The sequence below is a fragment of the Heliangelus exortis genome, chromosome 20, assembly GCF_036169615.1.
Source record: "Heliangelus exortis chromosome 20, bHelExo1.hap1, whole genome shotgun sequence".
Lineage (NCBI taxonomy): Eukaryota > Metazoa > Chordata > Aves > Apodiformes > Trochilidae > Heliangelus > Heliangelus exortis.
The window spans coordinates 1,157,794-1,177,884 of NC_092441.1; the positions used below are offsets into that span (position 1 = coordinate 1,157,794).

At 64.9% G+C, this 20,091-nt stretch overlaps 4 protein-coding genes across 6 annotated transcripts in view; 1 reads left to right on the forward strand and 3 right to left on the reverse strand.

Annotated features, from left to right (window-relative positions):
* Positions 1–20,058, reverse strand: part of SLC38A10 (solute carrier family 38 member 10) — an 82,076-nt gene extending 62,018 nt beyond the window's left edge. The window contains exon 1 of the mRNA XM_071763823.1: positions 19,946–20,058. Coding sequence (XP_071619924.1) covers positions 19,946–20,045 — 100 coding nt within the window. The 5' untranslated portion in view covers positions 20,046–20,058. The remainder of the gene's footprint in view (positions 1–19,945) is intronic.
* On the reverse strand, positions 921–4,148 carry ACTG1 (actin gamma 1). Of its 2 annotated transcripts, XM_071763841.1 has the most exons (7): positions 4,038–4,103; positions 3,518–3,650; positions 3,187–3,426; positions 3,037–3,074; positions 2,424–2,862; positions 1,933–2,114; positions 921–1,836 (listed from the first exon to the last, which is right to left on the reverse strand). In XM_071763841.1, the coding sequence occupies exons 5-7, from the start codon at positions 2,857–2,859 to the stop codon at positions 1,693–1,695; spliced, it is 762 nt and encodes a 253-aa protein (XP_071619942.1). In that variant the 5' UTR covers positions 2,860–2,862; positions 3,037–3,074; positions 3,187–3,426; positions 3,518–3,650; positions 4,038–4,103; the 3' UTR covers positions 921–1,692. The 2 variants fall into 2 exon arrangements, with proteins under 2 accessions (XP_071619942.1, XP_071619941.1); XM_071763840.1 differs by lacking the exon at positions 3,037–3,074 and having other exon boundaries at positions 4,038–4,148.
* On the forward strand, positions 6,400–10,826 carry FSCN2 (fascin actin-bundling protein 2, retinal). The gene is made up of 5 exons (XM_071763839.1): positions 6,400–8,926; positions 9,739–9,895; positions 10,017–10,138; positions 10,218–10,385; positions 10,467–10,826. Exons 1-5 carry the CDS (start codon positions 8,104–8,106, stop codon positions 10,670–10,672), a joined length of 1,476 nt encoding a protein of 491 aa, XP_071619940.1. The 5' UTR covers positions 6,400–8,103; the 3' UTR covers positions 10,673–10,826.
* FAAP100 (FA core complex associated protein 100) lies at positions 11,128–18,972 on the reverse strand. Of its 2 annotated transcripts, XM_071763827.1 has the most exons (10): positions 18,894–18,972; positions 18,261–18,451; positions 17,404–17,522; positions 16,138–17,114; positions 15,020–15,170; positions 13,679–14,463; positions 13,251–13,387; positions 12,462–12,578; positions 11,948–12,034; positions 11,128–11,860 (listed from the first exon to the last, which is right to left on the reverse strand). In XM_071763827.1, the coding sequence occupies exons 2-10, from the start codon at positions 18,423–18,425 to the stop codon at positions 11,735–11,737; spliced, it is 2,664 nt and encodes an 887-aa protein (XP_071619928.1). In that variant the 5' UTR covers positions 18,426–18,451; positions 18,894–18,972; the 3' UTR covers positions 11,128–11,734. The 2 variants fall into 2 exon arrangements, with proteins under 2 accessions (XP_071619928.1, XP_071619927.1); XM_071763826.1 differs by lacking the exon at positions 18,894–18,972 and having other exon boundaries at positions 18,261–18,627.
* Positions 20,059–20,091: the final 33 nt, after the last annotated feature.

Sequence of the window (20,091 nt, forward strand, 5' to 3'; positions counted from 1 at the left end):
TGGCGGGGAGCCCTTTTGTTCTCACCACCCGGCCGGGATTAACCCTTTCCCGCACACCGGCAGCTGCGGGAATTCTGGGGGGGCTGCGGGGCGAGAGGGGTGGTTGGGGTAGGAGGAAATCATGGGACAAGGGGTGCGGGGGCTGTAATAGGGAGTCCCGGGTGGGGCCTGTCCTGCTCTCTCTCTCCCGCCCCCCGACCCCGCCGAGCTGAGACCCCGCAAACTCACGTCGTGCGGTGGGAGCGGCGGAGCGGGACTGACCCCTGGCGGCGGGAGCGGGGGGGACAGAGGGACAGGGGGACGGCTGCGGGGACAGAGGGGGGGAAAGGGGGCAGGGAGGGACGGACAGACGGATGGATGGATGGACGGACGGACATAGGGAGGCTGCATAGGTTGTCTTGGGGAAGAATGGAGGGAGGGAGGGATGGATGGAGGGGGGGAGGGAGGGAGGGGGGGAGAGAGGGAGGGAGGGACTGACAGACACGTATGAGGATGGAAAGATGGACAGGGCCAGGGTCAGATGGACAGATGGATGGATGGATGGACAGAGGGACAGGCGTATGGAGTCTGTACACAGCGGTGCAGGGATGGCTGGACAGAGATGGTGCCCAGGACATCCGGGAGGACACCTGGGGGTCCCTGAGCAGCCGGTGCCGATGCCACCAGCCCGGTGACCCCAGGGGACTTGTCCTGTCCCAGGCAGGCGGGAGGGTCCCCGGGGGAACAAAATCCCCCCACGGCGACAGAGGGTGACACTCTGCGTGTGGACAGGCAGGCCACGGGGGTCCCACCCAGCACCCCCTCACCCTAACAGGCACCCCACGCAGGACAAGCACAACTCTCACCCCCCTGAGCCCCAAAACAGCCATTTTTAGATCCCAAGTTGCACTTGACACCACCCCCAGCACACGGAGCCGCCGTGGAGTTTACTGCAGCTTGTTTTATTTCCTTACACCATGATGTGTCACTGGGCGTTTACAATTTCTCAAAACTTCCGGATGGATTTTTTTATTGTTTTTTTTTTTTACAAATTTTGGTGTTTTTTTTTTTTTTCCTACCAGTCATGTGAGAACATTAAGGCAACGTACAAAAAAAAAAAAAAAAAAAAAAGAAAAAAAAAAAAGAAAAAGACATAAATTAAAAAGGATGCATAAATTTACAGGTGTAAATGCCAAGTTTCAGCAACTCGAGGAAGTTCAGCCCCGTGGGGATGTCGCCCGGGATGAGGGACAGGAGGACACGGAGGGTCCGTAAGGCTCGGACACGATATGTTTGTTATTTTGTGTGGGGTGGGTTTTTTCTGTATTTTTTTTTTTTCCCCAACCTTTTTCAGCGACAGAAGTGAATTCCCGATGGACTCCTACCAGCCTCTACAGGAAAACCTGGAATATTCCACACCGGACGCACGGCACAGCCCAGCTCCCCCCACACCCTGCAGGTGAGGTGCAGGAGCACGGTGCCGGGGGAAAGGGTGACACGAGGTGACATCAACCGTCCTGCGCTGGCCCCGAGGCTGCCAGCGGGCACAGAGTATTTTATAATCTATTTTTTTATGGATTTTTTTTTTTTTCCAAGGGGCAGAAGGCTTATTCCAGTTGTATGAGGCTAGCACGAGGTGTATGGGTTTGCCTGGGCAAACGTAGACGCCTGGGAGGCAGGGGGCGGGGGGCTGCCCCACCAGCCAGTCCGTTCTTAGAAGCATTTACGGTGGACGATGGAGGGGCCGGACTCGTCGTACTCCTGCTTGCTGATCCACATCTGCTGGAAGGTGGAGAGCGAGGCCAGGATGGAGCCCCCGATCCACACCGAGTACTTGCGCTCCGGCGGGGCGATGATCTGCAGCAGGAGGAGGAGGAGGAGGAGGGTCAGGGCTGCACGGCCTTCACCTCCCCCCAAACCCCAAAACCAAACCCCTTGCCCACATCTCCTCACCTTGATCTTCATGGTGCTGGGTGCCAGGGCTGTGATCTCCTTCTGCATCCTGTCAGCAATGCCAGGGTACATGGTGGTGCCACCAGACAGCACCGTGTTGGCGTACAGGTCCTTCCTGATGTCCACGTCACACTTCATGATGGAGTTGAAAGTGGTCTCGTGGATGCCACAGGACTCCATGCCTGGGGAGGAGAGGGACAGGCTCCTTCAGTGCACCCAGCGGCGCCTTGTTGGGCTCTCACCAACCCCACACCACCACCTCACCTCCTTTAGGTCCCCCCCCAGCTCCCACCAACCCCACACCACCACCTCACCTCCTTTAGGTCCCCCCCCAGCTCCCACCAACCCCACACCACCACCTCACCTCCTTTAGGTCCCCCCCCAGCTCTCACCAATCCCACACCACCACCTCCCTTGGGTCCCCCCCCAGCTCCCACCAACCCCACACCATCACCTCACCTCCTTTGGGTCCCCCCCAGCCCAACACCTACCCAGGAAGGAAGGCTGGAAAAGAGCTTCAGGACAGCGGAACCGCTCGTTGCCGATGGTGATGACCTGGCCGTCGGGCAGCTCGTAGCTCTTCTCCAGGGAGGAGGAGGAGGCAGCAGTGGCCATTTCCTGCTCGAAGTCCAAGGCGACGTAGCAGAGCTTCTCTTTGATGTCCCGGACGATTTCCCTTTCGGCTGTGGTGGTGAAGCTGTAGCCTCTCTCTGTCAGGATCTTCATGAGGTAGTCTGTCAGGTCACGGCCAGCCAAGTCCAGGCGCAGGATGGCGTGGGGCAGAGCATAACCCTCGTAGATGGGGACAGTGTGGGTGACACCATCCCCAGAGTCCATAACAATCCCAGTGGTACGACCAGAGGCATACAGGGACAGCACGGCCTGGATGGCCACGTACATGGCAGGGGTGTTGAAGGTCTCAAACATAATCTAGAATAGAGATTTAAATAAAAAAAAATAAAAAAAAGAAAACCAATTAGCAGGCAGTAATGAGCTCGGTTGCTCACATCCAGGTTAGAACACACATGCTGACATGCAAAAAAAAACCACCGGTGTGTGAAGGAAAAAGCAAAGAACGCAGGCAGAAACACAAATGAAAGAAACCTGAGGCGTCAGGGGAGAAATGCCAGGAGTACAGAACCCTGAAAATGTCGGAAGAAAAAAAAATAAAATGAATAAACTCAGGTTTAAGATGTCGTAACAAAAGGAAGTTTTGTGATCAGGTGAGTGAGGGGCAGTGGTGAGCCCAAGTACCTGCGTCATCTTCTCTCTGTTGGCCTTGGGGTTGAGGGGAGCCTCTGTCAGCAGCACGGGGTGCTCCTCGGGAGCCACCCGCAGCTCGTTGTAGAAAGTGTGGTGCCAGATTTTCTCCATGTCATCCCAGTTGGTGACGATGCCGTGCTCGATGGGGTACTTCAGGGTGAGGATCCCTCTCTTGCTCTGGGCCTCATCCCCCACGTAGCTGTCCTTCTGCCCCATGCCCACCATCACGCCCTGGGGAACCGAAAGGTTGAGTCAGCGCACGCCCGCGGCAGCACCGCCCCGGACCGCCCCTCCCTCCTCTTTCTCTCTCCCTCCCGCCTACCTGGTGCCGGGGGCGACCCACGATGGAGGGAAACACGGCGCGGGGGGCGTCATCCCCGGCGAACCCGGCCTTACACATGCCGGAACCATTGTCGATAACGAGAGCGGCGATCTCCTCTTCCATGGCGGAGGTTCTGCGGGAGTAGAGGGGGGCGGTCAGTGCAGCCGAGACCCCTGCCCGCACAGGGACTGACCCTGCTCCGCATCAGCCGCGGGTCCCTCCGCTCCCCCGCCCCGGGAGAGGCCCCGCCGCAACGCCCCCCCCAGTCCCGACGTTTGAATCTCCCGCGCCCTGACGTCACCGCTGCCTCAGCCAATCACGGCGCGCCCCACCTCAGACCCCGCGCGACCGGGCAAGACCCTTCCACCGGCCCGGAGGGAAATAAAGGGGGGGGAGAGGGGGGGGGGGCACGGCTGAACCCCCCTCCCCTCTGACCAGCACCGAACCCACCACCCACCACCCGCATGAGAAAAAGGCGTCGGGGGCCCCGCCCCGTGACGGCGGGGCCGGTGTGCGGTACCTGTGCGGGGGAAGCTGCTCTGGGTGCTGGGGAGACGGTGCCGCCTGATCCGCTGCCGCCGGCTGAGTGAGGCCGTACGACTGCCAGCCCCGCGCTTTTATACCCAGGGGGCAACGGCCCCGCCCCCCCGGCCGAGAACATCGCCATATATGGAGATCTTTCAGAAACAAGCTTCCTCATTGGTTGGCGCCGACCCGGCCACGTGGGGCGGCTGCCGGGCTGCCCCCGCCCCGCGGCACCCCGGAACCTGCATGGGGTGAGGGGGGGGGGGCGACCCCCGGCCCCGGCGGGGACCCCCGGCACCCCTCGCCCAGCACCGACACCCCCCTACACCGGCGCCCCCCGGGCACCGGCACACCCGCTCCTCCCCTCCGGTAGCGCCGGGCATGGCCGGGCCTGGCCCCGCACCCTGAAGGTGGCACCACGGCCCCCCCCCAGCACCCCACCGGCAGCACGTGCACCCCACCCACCCATGTGTGCCCCACGGGTGGTATATGCACCCCACCCGCGGCGCCCGGCACCCCCGGGCAGCACCTGCAGCCCACCCTCCCATGTGCACCCCACTGACGGCACCCAGCACCCCCATGCAGCACCGGGGACCCCCACCCGCAGCTCTGGCCCCTCCGTCGTGACCCACGACCCCCGGGTGCCCACCACCCCACTGGCAGCACCGCCCAGCCCCTCAGGCAGTGCTGGGGACCCCACCTCATCCCTGGCTGCACCCCCAGGCTCTGGCAGCTGCCTCCCCGGGAGACCCCCCCACGCACCCCCTTAGGTAACAGCACGTATCCTATAGGCTACACCTATGTGCATGCACCCCGTGGCTATAGGCACCCCCAAGCCCAGCACCCTCAGCAGGCCAGGCCTCCAGTGCAGCACGGTGCACCCTGCAGGCAGCACTGAGCACCCCAAAAAATCTCTGCCTCAGATCCAGCACAACCATGCACCCCATGATGGTGATGGAGCACCTCCTGAGGATGATGGTGGTGCACCCCACTGATGGCATGGGCACCCCACCCACAGCACTCAGCACCCCCCTGTAACACCTGGCACCCTCTCAGGCAGCACCTGCACCCTACGAGCAGCATCAGGCCCCCCACAGCACCGGGCACCCTTGGGTGCCCCCTGCCTAACAGTGCTGAGCTCCCCAAATGGCTGTGACTCCCCACAGGTCCCCCTGTGGGCACCCTGAGCATCTCCCCAGGGAGGGCCCCACCTCCCTGGCACCCAACAGCCTGGTGCCCTCCTTGTGTCTGAGCCCACCTTGGGGACACGGGCTGGGCCATGGCTCACACCCACACACTGTGCCAGAGCCCCCTGTGCTGATCCAGGTAGCCACATGCCAGGCCAGGTAGCCACACACCACATCAGAGCCCACGCCAGCAGCCCACTGCCCCCCAGCCCCCCACAGCAGGTGTTTGTGGGGCAGGGGCAGCTGCCAGCCCTCCCATCACCCATGTCTGTGCCTGTGAAGCTCCGTGTCCCCCGTGGGGTCCCCAGCACCCTCTGGCATGTTCAGGCCTTCCCGGTACCCCCGGTGCCACCAGTGGGTCAGCCTGATGGTTGGGGTGCAGGGAAGGGAGTGGTGGGGCTGGCAGAGGGACAGGGGGTCCTGCATGTCACCCTACCCTGAGGGGTCTGACATCCCAGTGCCAGCACAGAGGGCCCGGGCTGGCCCAGGAGGCACACGAAGAGTTGGGGCTGGGGGCCGGGTGGGCACCGGTGACTCGGGGAGAGGGGAGAGGTCGAGGGGAGCTGCAGAGGTGACAGCACAGGTGACAGTACAGGTGACACCGCCCCAGGGTGCAGGGACCGGTGGGACCCCGCGGGTGGGCACTGGGTCCGGACCTCTCCAAGGACTACGGACACTGGGGGGTCCCGGTCAGGAGGCACCAGGGGGGTGCGGGGGGTGTTCCCGCGGGGTGCGGCGGGCCCGGGGGCTCTGGGGCGGAGCCGGGGGCTTCGAGGGGAGAACTGGGGCGGTGCCGGGTCCCGGCCCCGGTGCCTCCTCTTGCCCAAAGAAGGCAGCCCCGGTGCCGGGCAGCGAGGGCAGGGGTGGCCCCGGGGGGGTCCCCGCCGAGGGGGGCGGGCATAGGCAGCCCCGTCCCGGCCGTATTAGGAGCGATCGGGCCGGTGGCAGCGGGACGCCCGGCCCCGACACCGCCCCTGCCGCTGCAGGGACCTTCGGCCGGGCAGGGAGGGGTAGGAGGAGGAGGAAGGCGCCAACCCCGCCCCAGCGATGCGGGTGTGCCCCCCCCGCCCCCCCGCTGCCTCTGCGCAGTCTCCGTCGCCATGGGGACACACGGTCACCGTCCCCTCCCGTCGCCATGGTGACTGGCGGGGGAGGGGTGATGCTGGGGTGGGGTCCCCAGGGGACACCGTCACCCACCACCCAGCACCCCGATCCTCCCCTCCCGATTCCGATCCCCCCGACCCGCTGCACAGACCCCCGCGTCTGAGCCCTCCTCCATCCAGCAGCCCCCCGCCCACAGGGGGTACAGCCCAGCACCCCAATCCCTCACGGGCAGGGGGCATCGGATGGAATGTGGGTAGGGGGGCACCCACTCAGCCCCCTGCCATGCCAATCACGAGCACGTCAGGTCTCAGCCGGATTGTCAGGAGGAGCGGTGAGGGCCGGGGGGGATGCAGGGACTGGCTGTGGGGCGGGACCACCACGGTGGCAACCCGACCCCCGCCGGGGGGGCTGAGGGGGAGCCCGGCACATATAAATACAGCTCCCGGCTGCTCTGCCAAGCAGGTGCCGGGGTACACCTGCCCAGAGCCGGCACTGCCGGGCCCCAGGGAGCCCACCACCCTCCAAGGCCCTGCAGGACCCTGACCCACATAATGCCCACCCACCACCACCCCCCCATCCCGAAAGCTGACCCGTATCCGTTTCGGTGGGGGTCAGTTACACCACACCGGGCAGCGTGGCCGCGGCTCAGGTAACGCAGCAGCTTAGGGGGTTGTGGGACCCCCCCGGAGCGGTAAGAGAGAGCCCAGCCATGAAAAAGTCATGAAGCAACCAGACTCTGGTACCTATTTTCGGAAACAATAACCGGGCGCTGTGCTGACACCAGAGCTGCGGGGCTGAGGGGATGGTGGCAGTGTCCAGGGCCTCGCTGCGGCACGGTGGCATCACCGGTGTGTGGCCAGTCCCCGGCTCAGAGTCTGGCACCGGGTGTCCAAGCCGGCTGAGCCGTTTGGGTGCAGGTGGTGGCAGGGCCCACTGCCAGCACTTATCCCTGCCTGTCCCCAGGTCCCTGTGGTGGCAGAGCCTGGGATGGCTGCCGTGGCTGGGCCTGCTGGGCGGTCCTGGCTGGGCTGAGGAGAAGGTGGCTGCAGGTCGGGAATGAGGGACTGTCCCCTGCATCCCTGTCCCTGTCCAGGCAGCACACCCACCACTCCATTGAGTTTCAGGCAGTGTCAGCCCAGTGGAAGTGAGGACCCAAGATGATGTGACCCTGATCCACAGCTGCAGGAGGGATTTGGGACCACAGGACAGATGGAGGCCAAGGGCCCCAAAGCAGGATAAAAGGTTTAAACTAATCAAAATGCCTGGCTAATTGGTAAGGCGCTTAGGGGCAGGCCGGGAGGCGGTGCGGCTGGAGGTGACCTGCTGCTGAATCAGAGGGGCCGGTAACCTTAGCCCGTGGGGAACGGATACACCGGCCCGCACCCGGATCGGGTTCCCACCCAAGTTTTCCACCCACAGCTCCGTGGTGGGACGGGTGAGAGCCAGGACTGTGGTGCCGGACGGTGGAGCGGCCTGGGGGCTGCCACGGTGCCCCCTCGCCTGGGGGCCTCGGCGAATGCCCCGCTGTGGGTTACAGCCACCGCAATCTGGACGGATTTTGTAATCCTACCTGCGGCTAATTAAACGGGCTGTGGTCCCCAGCCCACCCCCGGTGCCCCCCCCACCCCGTTGGTCCACGCCATCCCCAGCCGCGTGGCCAGTGCGGCAGCGGCACCGGGACAGCACAGACGTCCCCGCCGCGACCCCCGGGCTCGACAGGGCCGGGGAGCCCCCGCTGTCTCCCCGGGGGCTGCCCCGTGCCGGCGGAAGATGCCAACGAATGGGATCCACCAGGTCCTGAAGATCCAGTTCGGGTTGATCAACTGCGAGAGCCGGTACCTGACGGCGGAGAGTTTTGGCTACAAGGTGAACGCCTCTGCGCCCAGCCTGAAGCGCAAACAGATCTGGACGCTGGAGCAGGATGAAGCCGACAGCTCCGTCGTCTTCCTCAAGAGCCACCTGGGCCGGTACCTGGGTGCCGACAAGGACGGGAAGGTGCGATGCGAGGCCGAGCAGCCGGGCCGGGACGAACGTTTCAGCATCATCACACAGTCGGACGGGCGCTGGGCGCTGCAGTCGGCCCCGCACCGGCGGTTCTTCGGGGGGCGGCAGGATCAGCTCTCCTGCTTTGCCCCCAGTGTGACGGAAGGGGAGCTCTGGACCGTCCACTTGGCCATGCACCCCCAGGCCAACCTGCTGAGCGTCAGCCGCCGCCGCTACGCCCACCTCAGCGCCCAGGAGGATGAAATCGCCACCGACAGCAACCTGCCCTGGGGCGTGGACGCTCTCATCACCCTCTGCTTCCAGGACAAGAAGTACAGCCTGCGCACTGCCGACGAGCGCTACCTGCGCTGCGATGGAGCCCTGGTGCCCGAGCCCGGCGTCGGCACCGGATACACCCTCGAGTTCAAGGCTGGCAAGCTGGCTTTCAAGGACTGCGATGGGAAATACCTGGCACCCACCGGACCCACCGGCACCCTCAAATCCGGCCGCAGCTCCAAGCCAGGCAAAGATGAACTCTTCGACCTGGAGGAGAGTCACCCCCAGGTGGTCTTCATTGCTGCCAACGGCAGATACGTCTCCATCCGGCAGGGTAAGGGCTGCCCACACCCTGTTGCCTGCCCCCTGCCTGCATCCCATTGCCTCGGAGATCCCTGAGGATCAGCTCAGCTGAATGCACCCACAGCCATGTGGGGCTCTGTGGGAGCTCACCTGGGACCCTCCCCTGCTGGGGAGGAGACCCTACAGTAAGGAGAGGAGGGACAGCCAGTGGGGCTGGGGTGGGAGCAGCGGGGGTGTGTGCAGTTTCCCAGGCGTGAATACTGTGAGTATAGAGTGGTGTGTACATGCATGTAGAGCTCCGTGGGTGTCTGCATGTGTGTATATACACATATGTGTGAGTGCAGGGCTCCATGCATTGCCTGCAGCCCATACATGTTTGTGCACAGGAGATGCTGGGCATGCACATACGTGTGCACAGCTCCGTGCAGCACACATGCACGTGCACATATGCAGGGCTCTCTCCAGCCTGCTGTGTACACACCTGTTTGCACGTGCATGCTTGCACATACACGTAGGGCTGAGCACTGCGTGGGGGCACACGCGTGTGTCCACACACAGACCCGTGCCCAGGGGACCCCCGTGGCTGCGCTGTGCCCGCGGGCACCAGGAAGGTGCCTGCCCCAGTGCCAAGCAGCTTAGGGCTGGGTGAGGGTGGGGGACAGGCTATAAATAGGGGGTTTGTGCACCATGGCAAGAACCAGATGGACACAGTTGCAATCAGATTAATCAGCCCAATTAGCATGACTGTTTGCTGAAGGATTTGCCACTGCTGGGGAGGGGCCGGGGCTGGTGGGAGCACAGGGCTGCAGTGGGTCTGGTGCCTATGGCTGCTCCTGCTTGCAGGCGTCAACGTTTCGGCGAACCAGGACGAGGAGCTGAACCACGAGACCTTCCAGCTCCAGATCGACCGTGACACCAACAAGTGCAGCCTCCACACCAACACGGGCAACTACTGGACCCTGGTGGCCCACGGGGGCATCCAGGCTGTGGCCACTGAAGTGTGAGTGAGGGGGTCTGGGGGATCTGGGGACACACACACACACACACACACACACACACACACACACACACACACACACACACACACGCGGCCCCTGCCGACACTGTCCCTTTGTCACCAGCGCTGCCAACACCCTGTTTGACATCGAGTGGCGCGGGCGGCGGGTGGCCCTGCGCGCCAGCAACGGCCGCTACGTCTGCACCAAGAGGAACGGGCAGCTGGCGGCCGTCAGCGACGCCGTGGGTAAGTGCTGGGGGCGGGCAGGGGGTGCCAGGGGCGGGACCCTCGCCCCAGGGTGCTCAGGGCTGGGCTGACCGCGCAGGGGAGGACGAGGAGTTCACCCTGAAGCTGATCAACCGCCCGATGCTGGTGCTGCGGGGCGAGCACGGCTTCGTCTGCCACCACCGTGGCTCCAACCTGCTCGACTCCAACCGCTCCGTCTACGACGTTTTCCACATCAGCTTCAGCGACGGCGCCTACCAGATCCGAGGTGGGCGAGGGGCTACCAGGGCTGGGGGGCTGCCAGGGGACCGCCCAGACCCCACTGATGGCTCCTGGGGACTCTCTGCAGGCCAGGGGGGGAAGTTCTGGTACGTGGCGAGCAGCGGGTCAGTGTGCAGCGACGGGGACCTCTCTGAGGATTTCTTCTTCGAGTTCCGGGAGCGGGGCCGTGTCGCCATCAAAGCCAAGAACGGGCGGTACCTGCGGGGGGACCCGGCTGGCACCCTGCGGGCTGACAGCGAGTCCGTGCTACGGGCCACGCTCTGGGAGTACTGAGCAGCTGCAGTGTCCCCGGGGGGGGAGGGGGTACAGGCCACAGAGCGGACCAGCTCATCCCCAGGATGGTGGTGGAGCTGGTGGTGGCACCACCCGTGGCAGCCGTGTCCCTGACCTGCCACCCTACATGGCATTAAAGTGAGTCTGGATCACACCTCGTCTTCCTTCACACCCTGAGGGCTGCTGGGGTAAAACCCCACGGATCATCCCCCCCCATCCTCCTCTCTTATAACCCCAGATGGAGCCCCCTGACCCTGGGAAAAGGGCCGATCCTGCTGGAGCATCCCTGCTCTGGGCTGCTGGGCCCCTCAGGCTGCTGCAGGGGGCTCAGCCAAGCCAACCTACTGCAGGCAGGGCCCCTTGGCCAGGTTGGGGGCTGCAGGGATAGGGGCAGCCCCGCAGGGAGCTGTCAGGGTCCTGTGGGGAGATGGAAAAGAAAAGAGAGAGGCACTGGCTGAGCGGCACGACGATGGTTTTCATGGCAGACAACAGATTCACAGACGGTGGAGCGGTGCGGGGAACAAACCACGCAGCACCGCCACAGAAATACAAGATCATCGATAGAAACAAAGGGGGGAGCAGCAAACCCCCTCCCCTGCCCAGCAGAAAACGGGGCTCCCCCAGGGTGGGCGCCCGCTGGGCGCCCTGGCACAGCACCCTGTTTGTCCTGACCCTGAAAGGCAAGGCGGCACGGGGGGCACAGCCCAGCGCCGGCATGGGGAGTGCTAAACTACCACGGCTAAGAACAATCCACAAGACAGCACGACCCCAGGGGGGGCTGCTGGGCTCGGGGGGAGAGGGTGGCAGGGCTGAGGCTGGGCCAGCCCAGAAGCCCCCGCTCTGCCGCCGGCACCCCGCGACCCTACAGTGCTGCCCACAACACAACCACGAAACGCACAGACACCCCCTCCCCCCCGGCCCGGACCGCTGCCACGGGCTCCCTGCCCTCGCCAGCTTCTCCTCTGGCGAGGGGGGCTTCTACCCCACCGCTGTCCCGGGGGGCACCCACCCACCCCGGCCGGCGGGGCGGGGGGTCCCCGGGGCGCCCCGGCTGCCCCCGGCTCAGAGCAGAACCAGGCTGGGGTTGCGCAGCTGCTGGTAGATGTGCAGGAGCTTCTCGGCCGTCACTGACCCCTCCTGGCCCAGGGGTGGGTGGTCCCGCAGGGTCTGCGCCTCCTTCAGCAGCATCTGTGTGGTGGGGAGAGAGGTTGGAAGCCCCGTGGGGAAGGGATGGGGGGCCCGGTGCGTGCCCACAGCCCCTGGCACACGGCTCACCTCGTGGTTGGCCTGGATCTGGCGCAGGTACTGCATCCGGAGGTCAGGGGGGCCCGAGCCCTGGGCTGCCTGCTCCAGCACCAGCATCTGTGGGAGTGGAGAGTTTGGGATGGGATGGGTGCTGGGAGATGGGATGGGTGCTGGGAGATGGGATGGGTGCTGGGAGATGGGATGGGTGCTGGGAGCCCGGGCAGCACCCAGAGCCCCAGCCATGGCTCCATGCTGTCCTGCTCTTCCCAGATCTGGCACCACCCTCATGGTGCCAAAGCACCTCTGGTAATGCTGCCAACCCCCACGTGCTGTGGGGTCCCTGCTGGGCACATCATGGAGGGGCTCCATGCCCCAAATGCCCAAACCCAAGGCCAGGGCTTGACAAGGGAGTGAAGTGCATGACAGTCCCACTCCCCTGCCCTGCTGGGCTGTTTGCAACATGGTGGTAATGGAGAAATCCACCCCCAGGCTTTGGTCTGGGGCTGTTTTTGGTCCCCCCCAGGTGGGGGGTGGCCGGGCGTACCTGGATGCGTCGGATAACGGCGTGGTGTGTCCTGCACATGTGGGCCAGGGATGGGCTCTCCATCAGGATCTCCACTGCCTGGATGGGGCCCGCAGGGCTGAGGTCGTTCATGGCCACCTGGGACAGCCAGCACATCCTCACTGCAGGGGAGGGGGACAGGGCGGCCCAGGACCCCTCCCCATAGGCATGGGGCTCCCTAAGAGGCTCTCTTCCCCCCTCCCTCTACCCCCCAACCCATTTGTTCTCTAGCCTGGGGCAGGTAAAGGCAGCAGAGCTGCTGCCAGCCCAGCTGGGCACACCAGACCCCCCTGCCCAGACCCTCCAAGGGGCATTTGCCCCTGCAGGCCACCAGGTTCCAGCCAAGCCCTTGCCCCCTCCTCCAGTCCCAGCCGGTGATGAGCTGGGGGTGTGGGGATGCCTGTTCCCAGGCTGCCACCCCAGCAGATCTAATCCAGCCAGCTTAGCCTGCACAGATTTAACACTGTCACTAATCACATTGGTGACAATTGTGCTCTCGAGCGTGAATCAACCCGAGCTGGGCCACCACCAGCTCCAGCAGGAGAGCTGGGCAGCAATTCCTGCTTTTCCTTTGCACTCAGAGGGAATTTTCACATTCAAGGAGAACAGAGCTGCAGCAGACCCCATTAACACCCCCAATCCAGCCCTGTTTCCCCCCTCCCCTCCAGCCCCACAGCAGCTTCTGGGTGTCCAGACCCACAGCCTGGGGTCTGCAGGACAAGCCCATGCTGGGCCAGGGGGTTTTCTCTGCAGGTCCAACCCCTTCCTTGCCTCTCGGACAAGCAGCTGCACCTCCCCTCCATCCGGCGCCGTGCCGTGCACCGATGCCACCTCCCCACCGCTCAGCGCCGCGGCCCCGGCGTTCTCGGCCAGCAGCCAGCGCAGCGTGGCACAGCTCAGAGGGACCTCTGGGGAGGGAAGGAGAGAAAGCCAGGCTGCTCACAATGGCCAGCACTGTCCCCGTGGCTCAGCAGCCCCCAGGTGATATGGGATGGAGTGGCTGTGTGCCTGGGGTGGCCCCAGAGGCTGGAGCCCGTCCCCATCCCCAAAGGGACACATTGAGCTTGGTCACACTGTGTGCTGGGGTGATGCAGCCCAGGGACAGGGCTGGTGACCACCCCAACCAGCATGCACAGGGGAGAGCCACAAGTGCCTGTCCCCAAGGAGACACCTCAGGACGCTCCTCAACAGGCACCCACCTGAGCTGGAGGTTTTCAGGGCGTTTTTCAGCAGCTCTGAGGACACCCTGATGGAGGCTGCTGAGGGGGGAAGGTTTCCCTCTGCTGGGGCACGTGGCAGCTCAGCGTCTTTGCCCCCCTCGGGTTCAGTCTGCTCCCGGGATACCTTGAGGAAGGTCTCCACAGGGTCTGGGGGGCCAGGTGCTGGAGGAGAGGTGTCTGGCCCAGGGGGACTGCTCTCAAAACGGAGGCACTGGAGCATGTCAATGGTGCATTCGCTGAGGGGCAGGCAGATCCCCTCCCTGTCTGGGGAGAGGATGGGTGAGTCATCGGGCAGGAGATCATCCAGAGCCTCGGAGGAGTCGGAGCCACTGCCCAAAATATCCCTTAAACTGTAGTAGAGGGCACAGGAGATGGTCAGAGGCAGGTCCAGCTTGGTGTCAGCAGCTGAGCCGAGGGGCAGCGTCAGCTCCCTCTTGTTCCCAGGAAGGAGTTGGTCGATGGGGAAGGTGAAGGTGGTGGCTGAATCCACGGACGACTCCTCCTCTAAGGCACAGGGGCTGGCCAGGAGCTGCACGCAGAGGGTCCAGCCCTCTTCCAGGCTGTACTCGCTGCAGTTCTCCAGCAGACAGGAGATGGTGACAGTGTCTTGGAGCAGGAGGCAGCTCCAGTTGGCAGTGACAGTGCAAGCGATGGGCTTCTGGCCCTCCTGGCTGGAGAGCAACGCTGCGCTCACATTCATCACCTGGTTCAGGCTGGCCAGGGCCCGGTTCTTCTGGTCCACTGCCTTCTTCAGGAAGGAAACTCTGCAAAGACAAATTGCTGGTGCTGAAATAGCAGGAGGGGCAGCAGCCAGGTCAACAACAGGAGCGTGACAGTGGCCACAGGCTGTGTGCTGAGCAGCCCCTGGCACCCTGAGCTGCCTCAGAACCTCCCCAGTCCCCTGCCCCAACACACCCACATCCACGATGCCACTTCCACCGTGAGCCCCCACCAGCTGAGTGGGCCTCATGGAGTGGCTCTGTCCAGCCACACCCCAGGAATGCTCCTGTGAAGGGAGGGGGAGGACTTCTCCGTGTCCCCTCCCTGGGTGCAGATGGCCGCGGGGGGCTGGTGCCTGCCCTGGCTGTCACCGTGGGCTTGGCAAGCTTGGTGGGGTGCCTGGCACGCTGCCTCCCCCAACTTCTGCCACCCAGGCTGTCAACACCAGCCCAGGGGGAGCAGCCCTTAAACACTATTTTAATTCTGTTGGTATCCTGGGAGGGGAACTTCCCAGCCCAGGAGTTTGGAGAGGTTCCTGTCAGAGCCCTCACAACCGATGGATAACCCACAATGCCCACCCCATCCAGGCAGCCCCAATACCTCTCTGAGGTGTTGCCAATCCCAGAGAGCAGCTCCTTAATCCTCCGCCCAATCTCTGCAGGCGTCAGCTCCACCTCGGGGTCCTCAGGGCTGCACAAGCCACAGGACATCAGGCGGCCTTTGGCAGAGAGGGCCAGCAGCTCTGATTCACCTGCAGGGCAGAGATGGGGGCAGGTGAAGCAGGGAGGGGAGGCAGGGGATGGGCAGGGGGGCTGGGGAGTGGACGCAGGAGGACAGGGGGAGCACAGGATGGCACTGCCTGCCCCAGGACAGTGGGAGCTGGAGGGATTGCCTCCATCCACAGAGGGGTGGGACAGACAGGACACAACCACGACAGAACGCAGCCCCCCAGGAAGGAAAAGGTCCTGTCCCCCCACCTCCTGCCTGTCCTGTCCCCAGCCACGCTTCCCAGAGCTGGCCATCCCCAAGCCAAGGCCAGCAGCAGCTGGGGGGAGAAGCCAGGGGGGCTGCAGCACCCCAGGAGCCAGTGAGGCCATGCAGGGCTCCCAGCAGCCAGACATGCAGCTTGGTGGGTAGGGAGCAGGGCCGGGCACAGGCAGGGCTGGCTGCCTGCCCCCCTCCTGCCTGCCCTGCCTCTCCTGCTTGCCCCTGGTGCTGCCCCGTGCAAAGGGCTCAGATGTGAGATGCTTTATCCCCATCTCAGCCCTCTGCTCCTTCCTGTGGGTGAGCACCACACCCTGCACGCTGCCCTAGCTCTGGGGGGACAGGGACCATCCGACCTGTGGGGCTGGGGAGTGCAGAGCATGCCAGACAGTCCAGGCAGCAGCATGCCCGGACCCTCCTTTTGGAGTGAGCCTCATCCCAGCCAGCTCAGGGCTCCCGGGTTGGTGCTGGAACCCGCAGGGAGCAGCCACCTCTGGTGAGGCTGAGAGGAACAGCGAGCGGGACAGGACAGGAAGAGCTGGAGCTGGCAGCACGCCCCACGTTGGGCCCGAGTCCCCACCATGCTCGACAGAAACGACTTACAACAACGAGGGGAGTCAACAAGAAGGGATGAGGACAGAGTCCAATCGGGACCGTCCGGAGGGGTGGGACAGGCAGCTATCCTCCTGCCCCGCTCCGCCCCGCGCCCCAGCACGCCCCGCTGCCAGCAGTACCTTCTGACGCCCGAGAAGACAAGGAAAGAGCCACAACGCTACAGATACTTAAACTGGCCGGGGAGAGGACGGGGGGCAGGACGCCGGCGCAGCTCTCTGCCTCCTCGGGGTCGGAGGAATCGCCGACCCAGTCCAGGTCGACGGCGGAGATGTCCGAGTGGGTGCTGTAGTACATGCGGCTGCCGCTGCCGCAGGCGGCGCAGAGGATGGGCCCGCGCAGGTAATACTCCCTGAGCTCCGGCACCGTCGCCTCCTCCCTCTGGTCGGCCTTCATGGCCACCATCTTCCCGTAGTGCCCCACGGCCACCACGCAGTCGCAGCCGGCCTCGCCCAAGAGCCGCTCGTCCTCGGCCTCCTCCTCCTCCTCCTCGGCCGCCCGCCGCTCCGTTCTCAGGGCCCCGATGAAGACGATGGGCTCCTCCAGGTGATGGAGGATCTTCACCGGGGGGTCTTGGTTGGAAACGTCGTGGCAGCCGTCGACGTCCGGAGAGGAGCTGAGGGCCTTGAGCGGCACAGAGCAGAGCTGTCCGTCCGGGAAGCCGCAGAGGATCATCGGAGACTCCAGCATGGCGGCGTCGATCCCAAAGAGCAGGCTGAAGAGGGGCTCTTCCAGCACGAAGCCCCCCGAGCACCACAGCCCCTCCCCAGACCCCAGGGTGCCAGGAGAGGAGGCGCAGCAGAGGACAGGCAGGAAGCAGGAGGGGGGACTGTCCCCCTCCTCCCCGGGCTGGGGGCCGGGGCAGAAGCCCACCTCGCTGATCTGCCGGTACGAGGCACTCTCCTGCTCGGGGCGGGGGAGCTCGTGCAGCTTCATCCACCATTTTCCGTGAGCCTGGGACAAAGTGATGACAAAGCTGTGAAGCAGAGTGAACATGCAGAGGCTGGAGTCTGGGAAGATGCAGGCATCCGAGTCCACGGGGAAGACGCCGGAAGGGCAATTGCTTTCTTGGCCGTCGCCATCCGTCTGCTCCATTAACCTTTGGGAAGAGAGGGGAAGCTCTGAGCCAAGGCGTGGGGTGAAGCCAGCGCTTCCCTTGGCCGCCTCCTGCCCCGGCCCTCGGAAAGGAGCTCCCTGCAGAGAGGCTTTGAGTGTCTGCTGCAAGGGCTGGAGCTCCAAACTGGGCCGTGCAGGTGGAAGCTGGGGGCTGACAAAGGCTGAACGCAGCCCCCCAGCCCTGAGCAGTGTGTCCCCCCCCCCCCCAGGAGCTCAGGGCTGGTGGCACGGGGCTGTCTCGTGTCCTGTGGGGTGGGGGACATCAGCCTCACCTGCTCTGCTGCTCCAGGGAGACGCAGTAAATGCCGCTGTGGGCACAGAGGATGTAGAGCTGCCGGGGCTGGGGCAGCAGCTCCACGTGCCACACCTGATCGGGGCACCTGTACACAGCCTGGAAGGGGGAGAAACGGGGGAAAAACAACAACAAAAAAAGTCACCATCTTGTGGTGAATGTCCCCTTCTCAAGGACAGGGCTGCTCGCTGCAGGTGTGAGGGGCTGGATCCCTCTGAGGGTTTCCAGGAGTGAATCCAGCAGCTCCCAGACCCCACTGGAGAGGGGCTGCGGGGAGAGGGGGTTCTGTGAGGCTCCTGAGGGGAGGGAAAAGCAGGCAGAGAGAGCTGGTCTGGGATCTGCCTTCCCAGGGAGGAGCGTGGCGTGGGAGGCGAGGCCTGATATTAGAGTGGTGGCTTTCTTAGAATTGATAATAGGAGCAAATTTAAAAAAAGAAAAAAAGGCGTGTACAAGGCAACACGACTGCTGTTAGTCACAGCTGAGACAATGGTGAGGCCCCTCGGAGGGGAGAGACCAGAGACGTCACTGTGCCGGGGGAGGGAATTAACCCCCCACTTCTAGTTTAATTAAATGTCCCAGGAGTTCAGGAGAAGAGCCAGGAGGCAGCACCTGCCTCCTCCCCCCTCCCCAGAAACGGCCTTGGAGCTGGGTATGGGTTGCTGGAGAAGCTTGTTTGGGGCTGGGAGACCCTGATGGAGGGACCCCAGGAAGGACCCTGTCCCCAGGCTGGGTGACCAACACGGGGAGAACCCGAGTGGTGTCCAGAACACCATTCCCAGAGCCCCCTCCCGGGGAGGGGGACACAGGATGAAGCCCCCGCCCTGCCAGCCCCCTCACCTTCAACACTTTTCCCTCCTGGTCGTAGACGTAGACGAACTCGCTGCCGTTGGAGAGGTAGATCTCGTTCTCGTGGCACAGCACCCGGGGCTTGCCCGCCACCAGCCCCCCCAGCGGGCAGCAGAAGCCAGCCAGGTAGTCCACTCGGTGGCCCACGTGTGCCATGGTGCCAGGAGGGGCAGGGTGCCAGCCTGGGGGGTGCGGGGACCAGGATGGGGGGGAATGGTCAGCGTTGGGGGAGACCCCCCTGATCCCCTGGGCACCCAGAGAGAAGGGGATGGGACCCCCCTGCCAGCACCCCGGGGTGCAGGATGAACTGGACCCCCCCCTCGCCCCCCCCAGAACACTGACAGTCCCAGACATGCAGCCCCCCAGCCCTCACTGAGCCCCCCCATCCCTGACTGAGCCCCCACATCCCTGACTGAGCCCCCCAGCCCCCTCATACAGCAGGACCCTCAGCCCCCCAAGGCACAGCCCCATCTCCCCCCAAAGCACCAACCCCGGTCCCCCAACACCCCTTCCCCGTTCCTCCAGTCCCAGCCCCACATCCCAACCCCCCCCCCCTTTGCCCCCCAAACCCACTCCCCCCACTCCCCCCCCCCCTCCGTTGCCTCCCGGTGGGGCTGCGGGTACCGGGCGGGGGGCGCGGGCGGCTCCGCTTTACGGCTGCGCGGCGGCCGCCGCAATGGGCGGGGAGTTTGCGACAAGCCGTAAAGCCGCGATGGGCGGGCCGGGGGAGGTCGGTACCGGTACCTCGGGGGGAAGGGGTGGGCTTCTCCCCCTCCCTTCCAGAAGTGCTGTGACAGGCACAGAGAGGAGCGGGGCGGTGCTGGCAGCAGTGGGTTTATTAACAGCGATCGGGGACCCCCACACACACACCCTGCGGGGGGCAGGGGTCTGTCCCACAGCACCGGCTGACCCTCCCCCCCACCCTCCCCGGTTCTTTGGGCCGTCCGGTACCGGGGTGGCAACTATGGGGTGGGAGGGGTCCTGCGAACGGGCTGGGGCGGTCCCCGGGGGCGCGGGGGGGCAGCGGGGCGGCGGTGCCGGCTGAGCTGATCCACCCAGGCCTCCACCTCGGCGAAGCGGGCAGAGAGCCGGCCCAGCTGGGCCTTCAGGGCGCTGAAATCCCGGTACAGCTCGTCCAGAGCCCCCGACAGCGACCGGATCCTGGGGAAAGGGGGAGAGGAGGGATGGGTGGGTGGATGGATAGATGGAGAGCCCCCCCCCCCCCCCCCCCCGGGGTAGGGGGTCCCGCTACCTCCCACTGCCCCCGGTGCTCACCTGCCGTAGTCGGGCAGCACGGTCTGGTGGTCAAAGAGCAGGAGGTTCCTCAGCTGGGAGGTGATGGCGAATTTCCAGTTGTCCAGGACCAGCGTCAGGTTGGCGCAGCCCTTGGTCCTGCCGGCTGCAGGGAGCGGGGGGCACGGGCTGGCTGGGCACCCCCAGGGGGTCCCTGCCCCCTCCCCAGCCCCGCGTCTGGACACGGGGAAGCTCCGTCCCTGCCCGTACCGGGGCTCCCGGGGTTACCGCCGGCTCCGCCGTCCCACGACCGCCGCTTGTGCTCGGCAGCGCAGCCCAGAGCCAGCAGGAGCAGGAGGGGGAGAAGCCGCGACATGGCGCTGCGGGGGGGGCAGCGTGGTATCAGGGGTCCCGGACCCCCCAGCTCCCCGAGATGGGGACCCCGAGGCCGGGGGTCTGCAGGGCGTCGTGTCCCCGAGGCCAGGTGGCCAGGGGATGCCGTGTCCCCGAGGGCCGGGCTGGCACGTGGCCCCAGTGCCACATCGGGGCCGTGCCTGTCCCCTACCTCGCTCCGGTGCCTTCGAGGCGG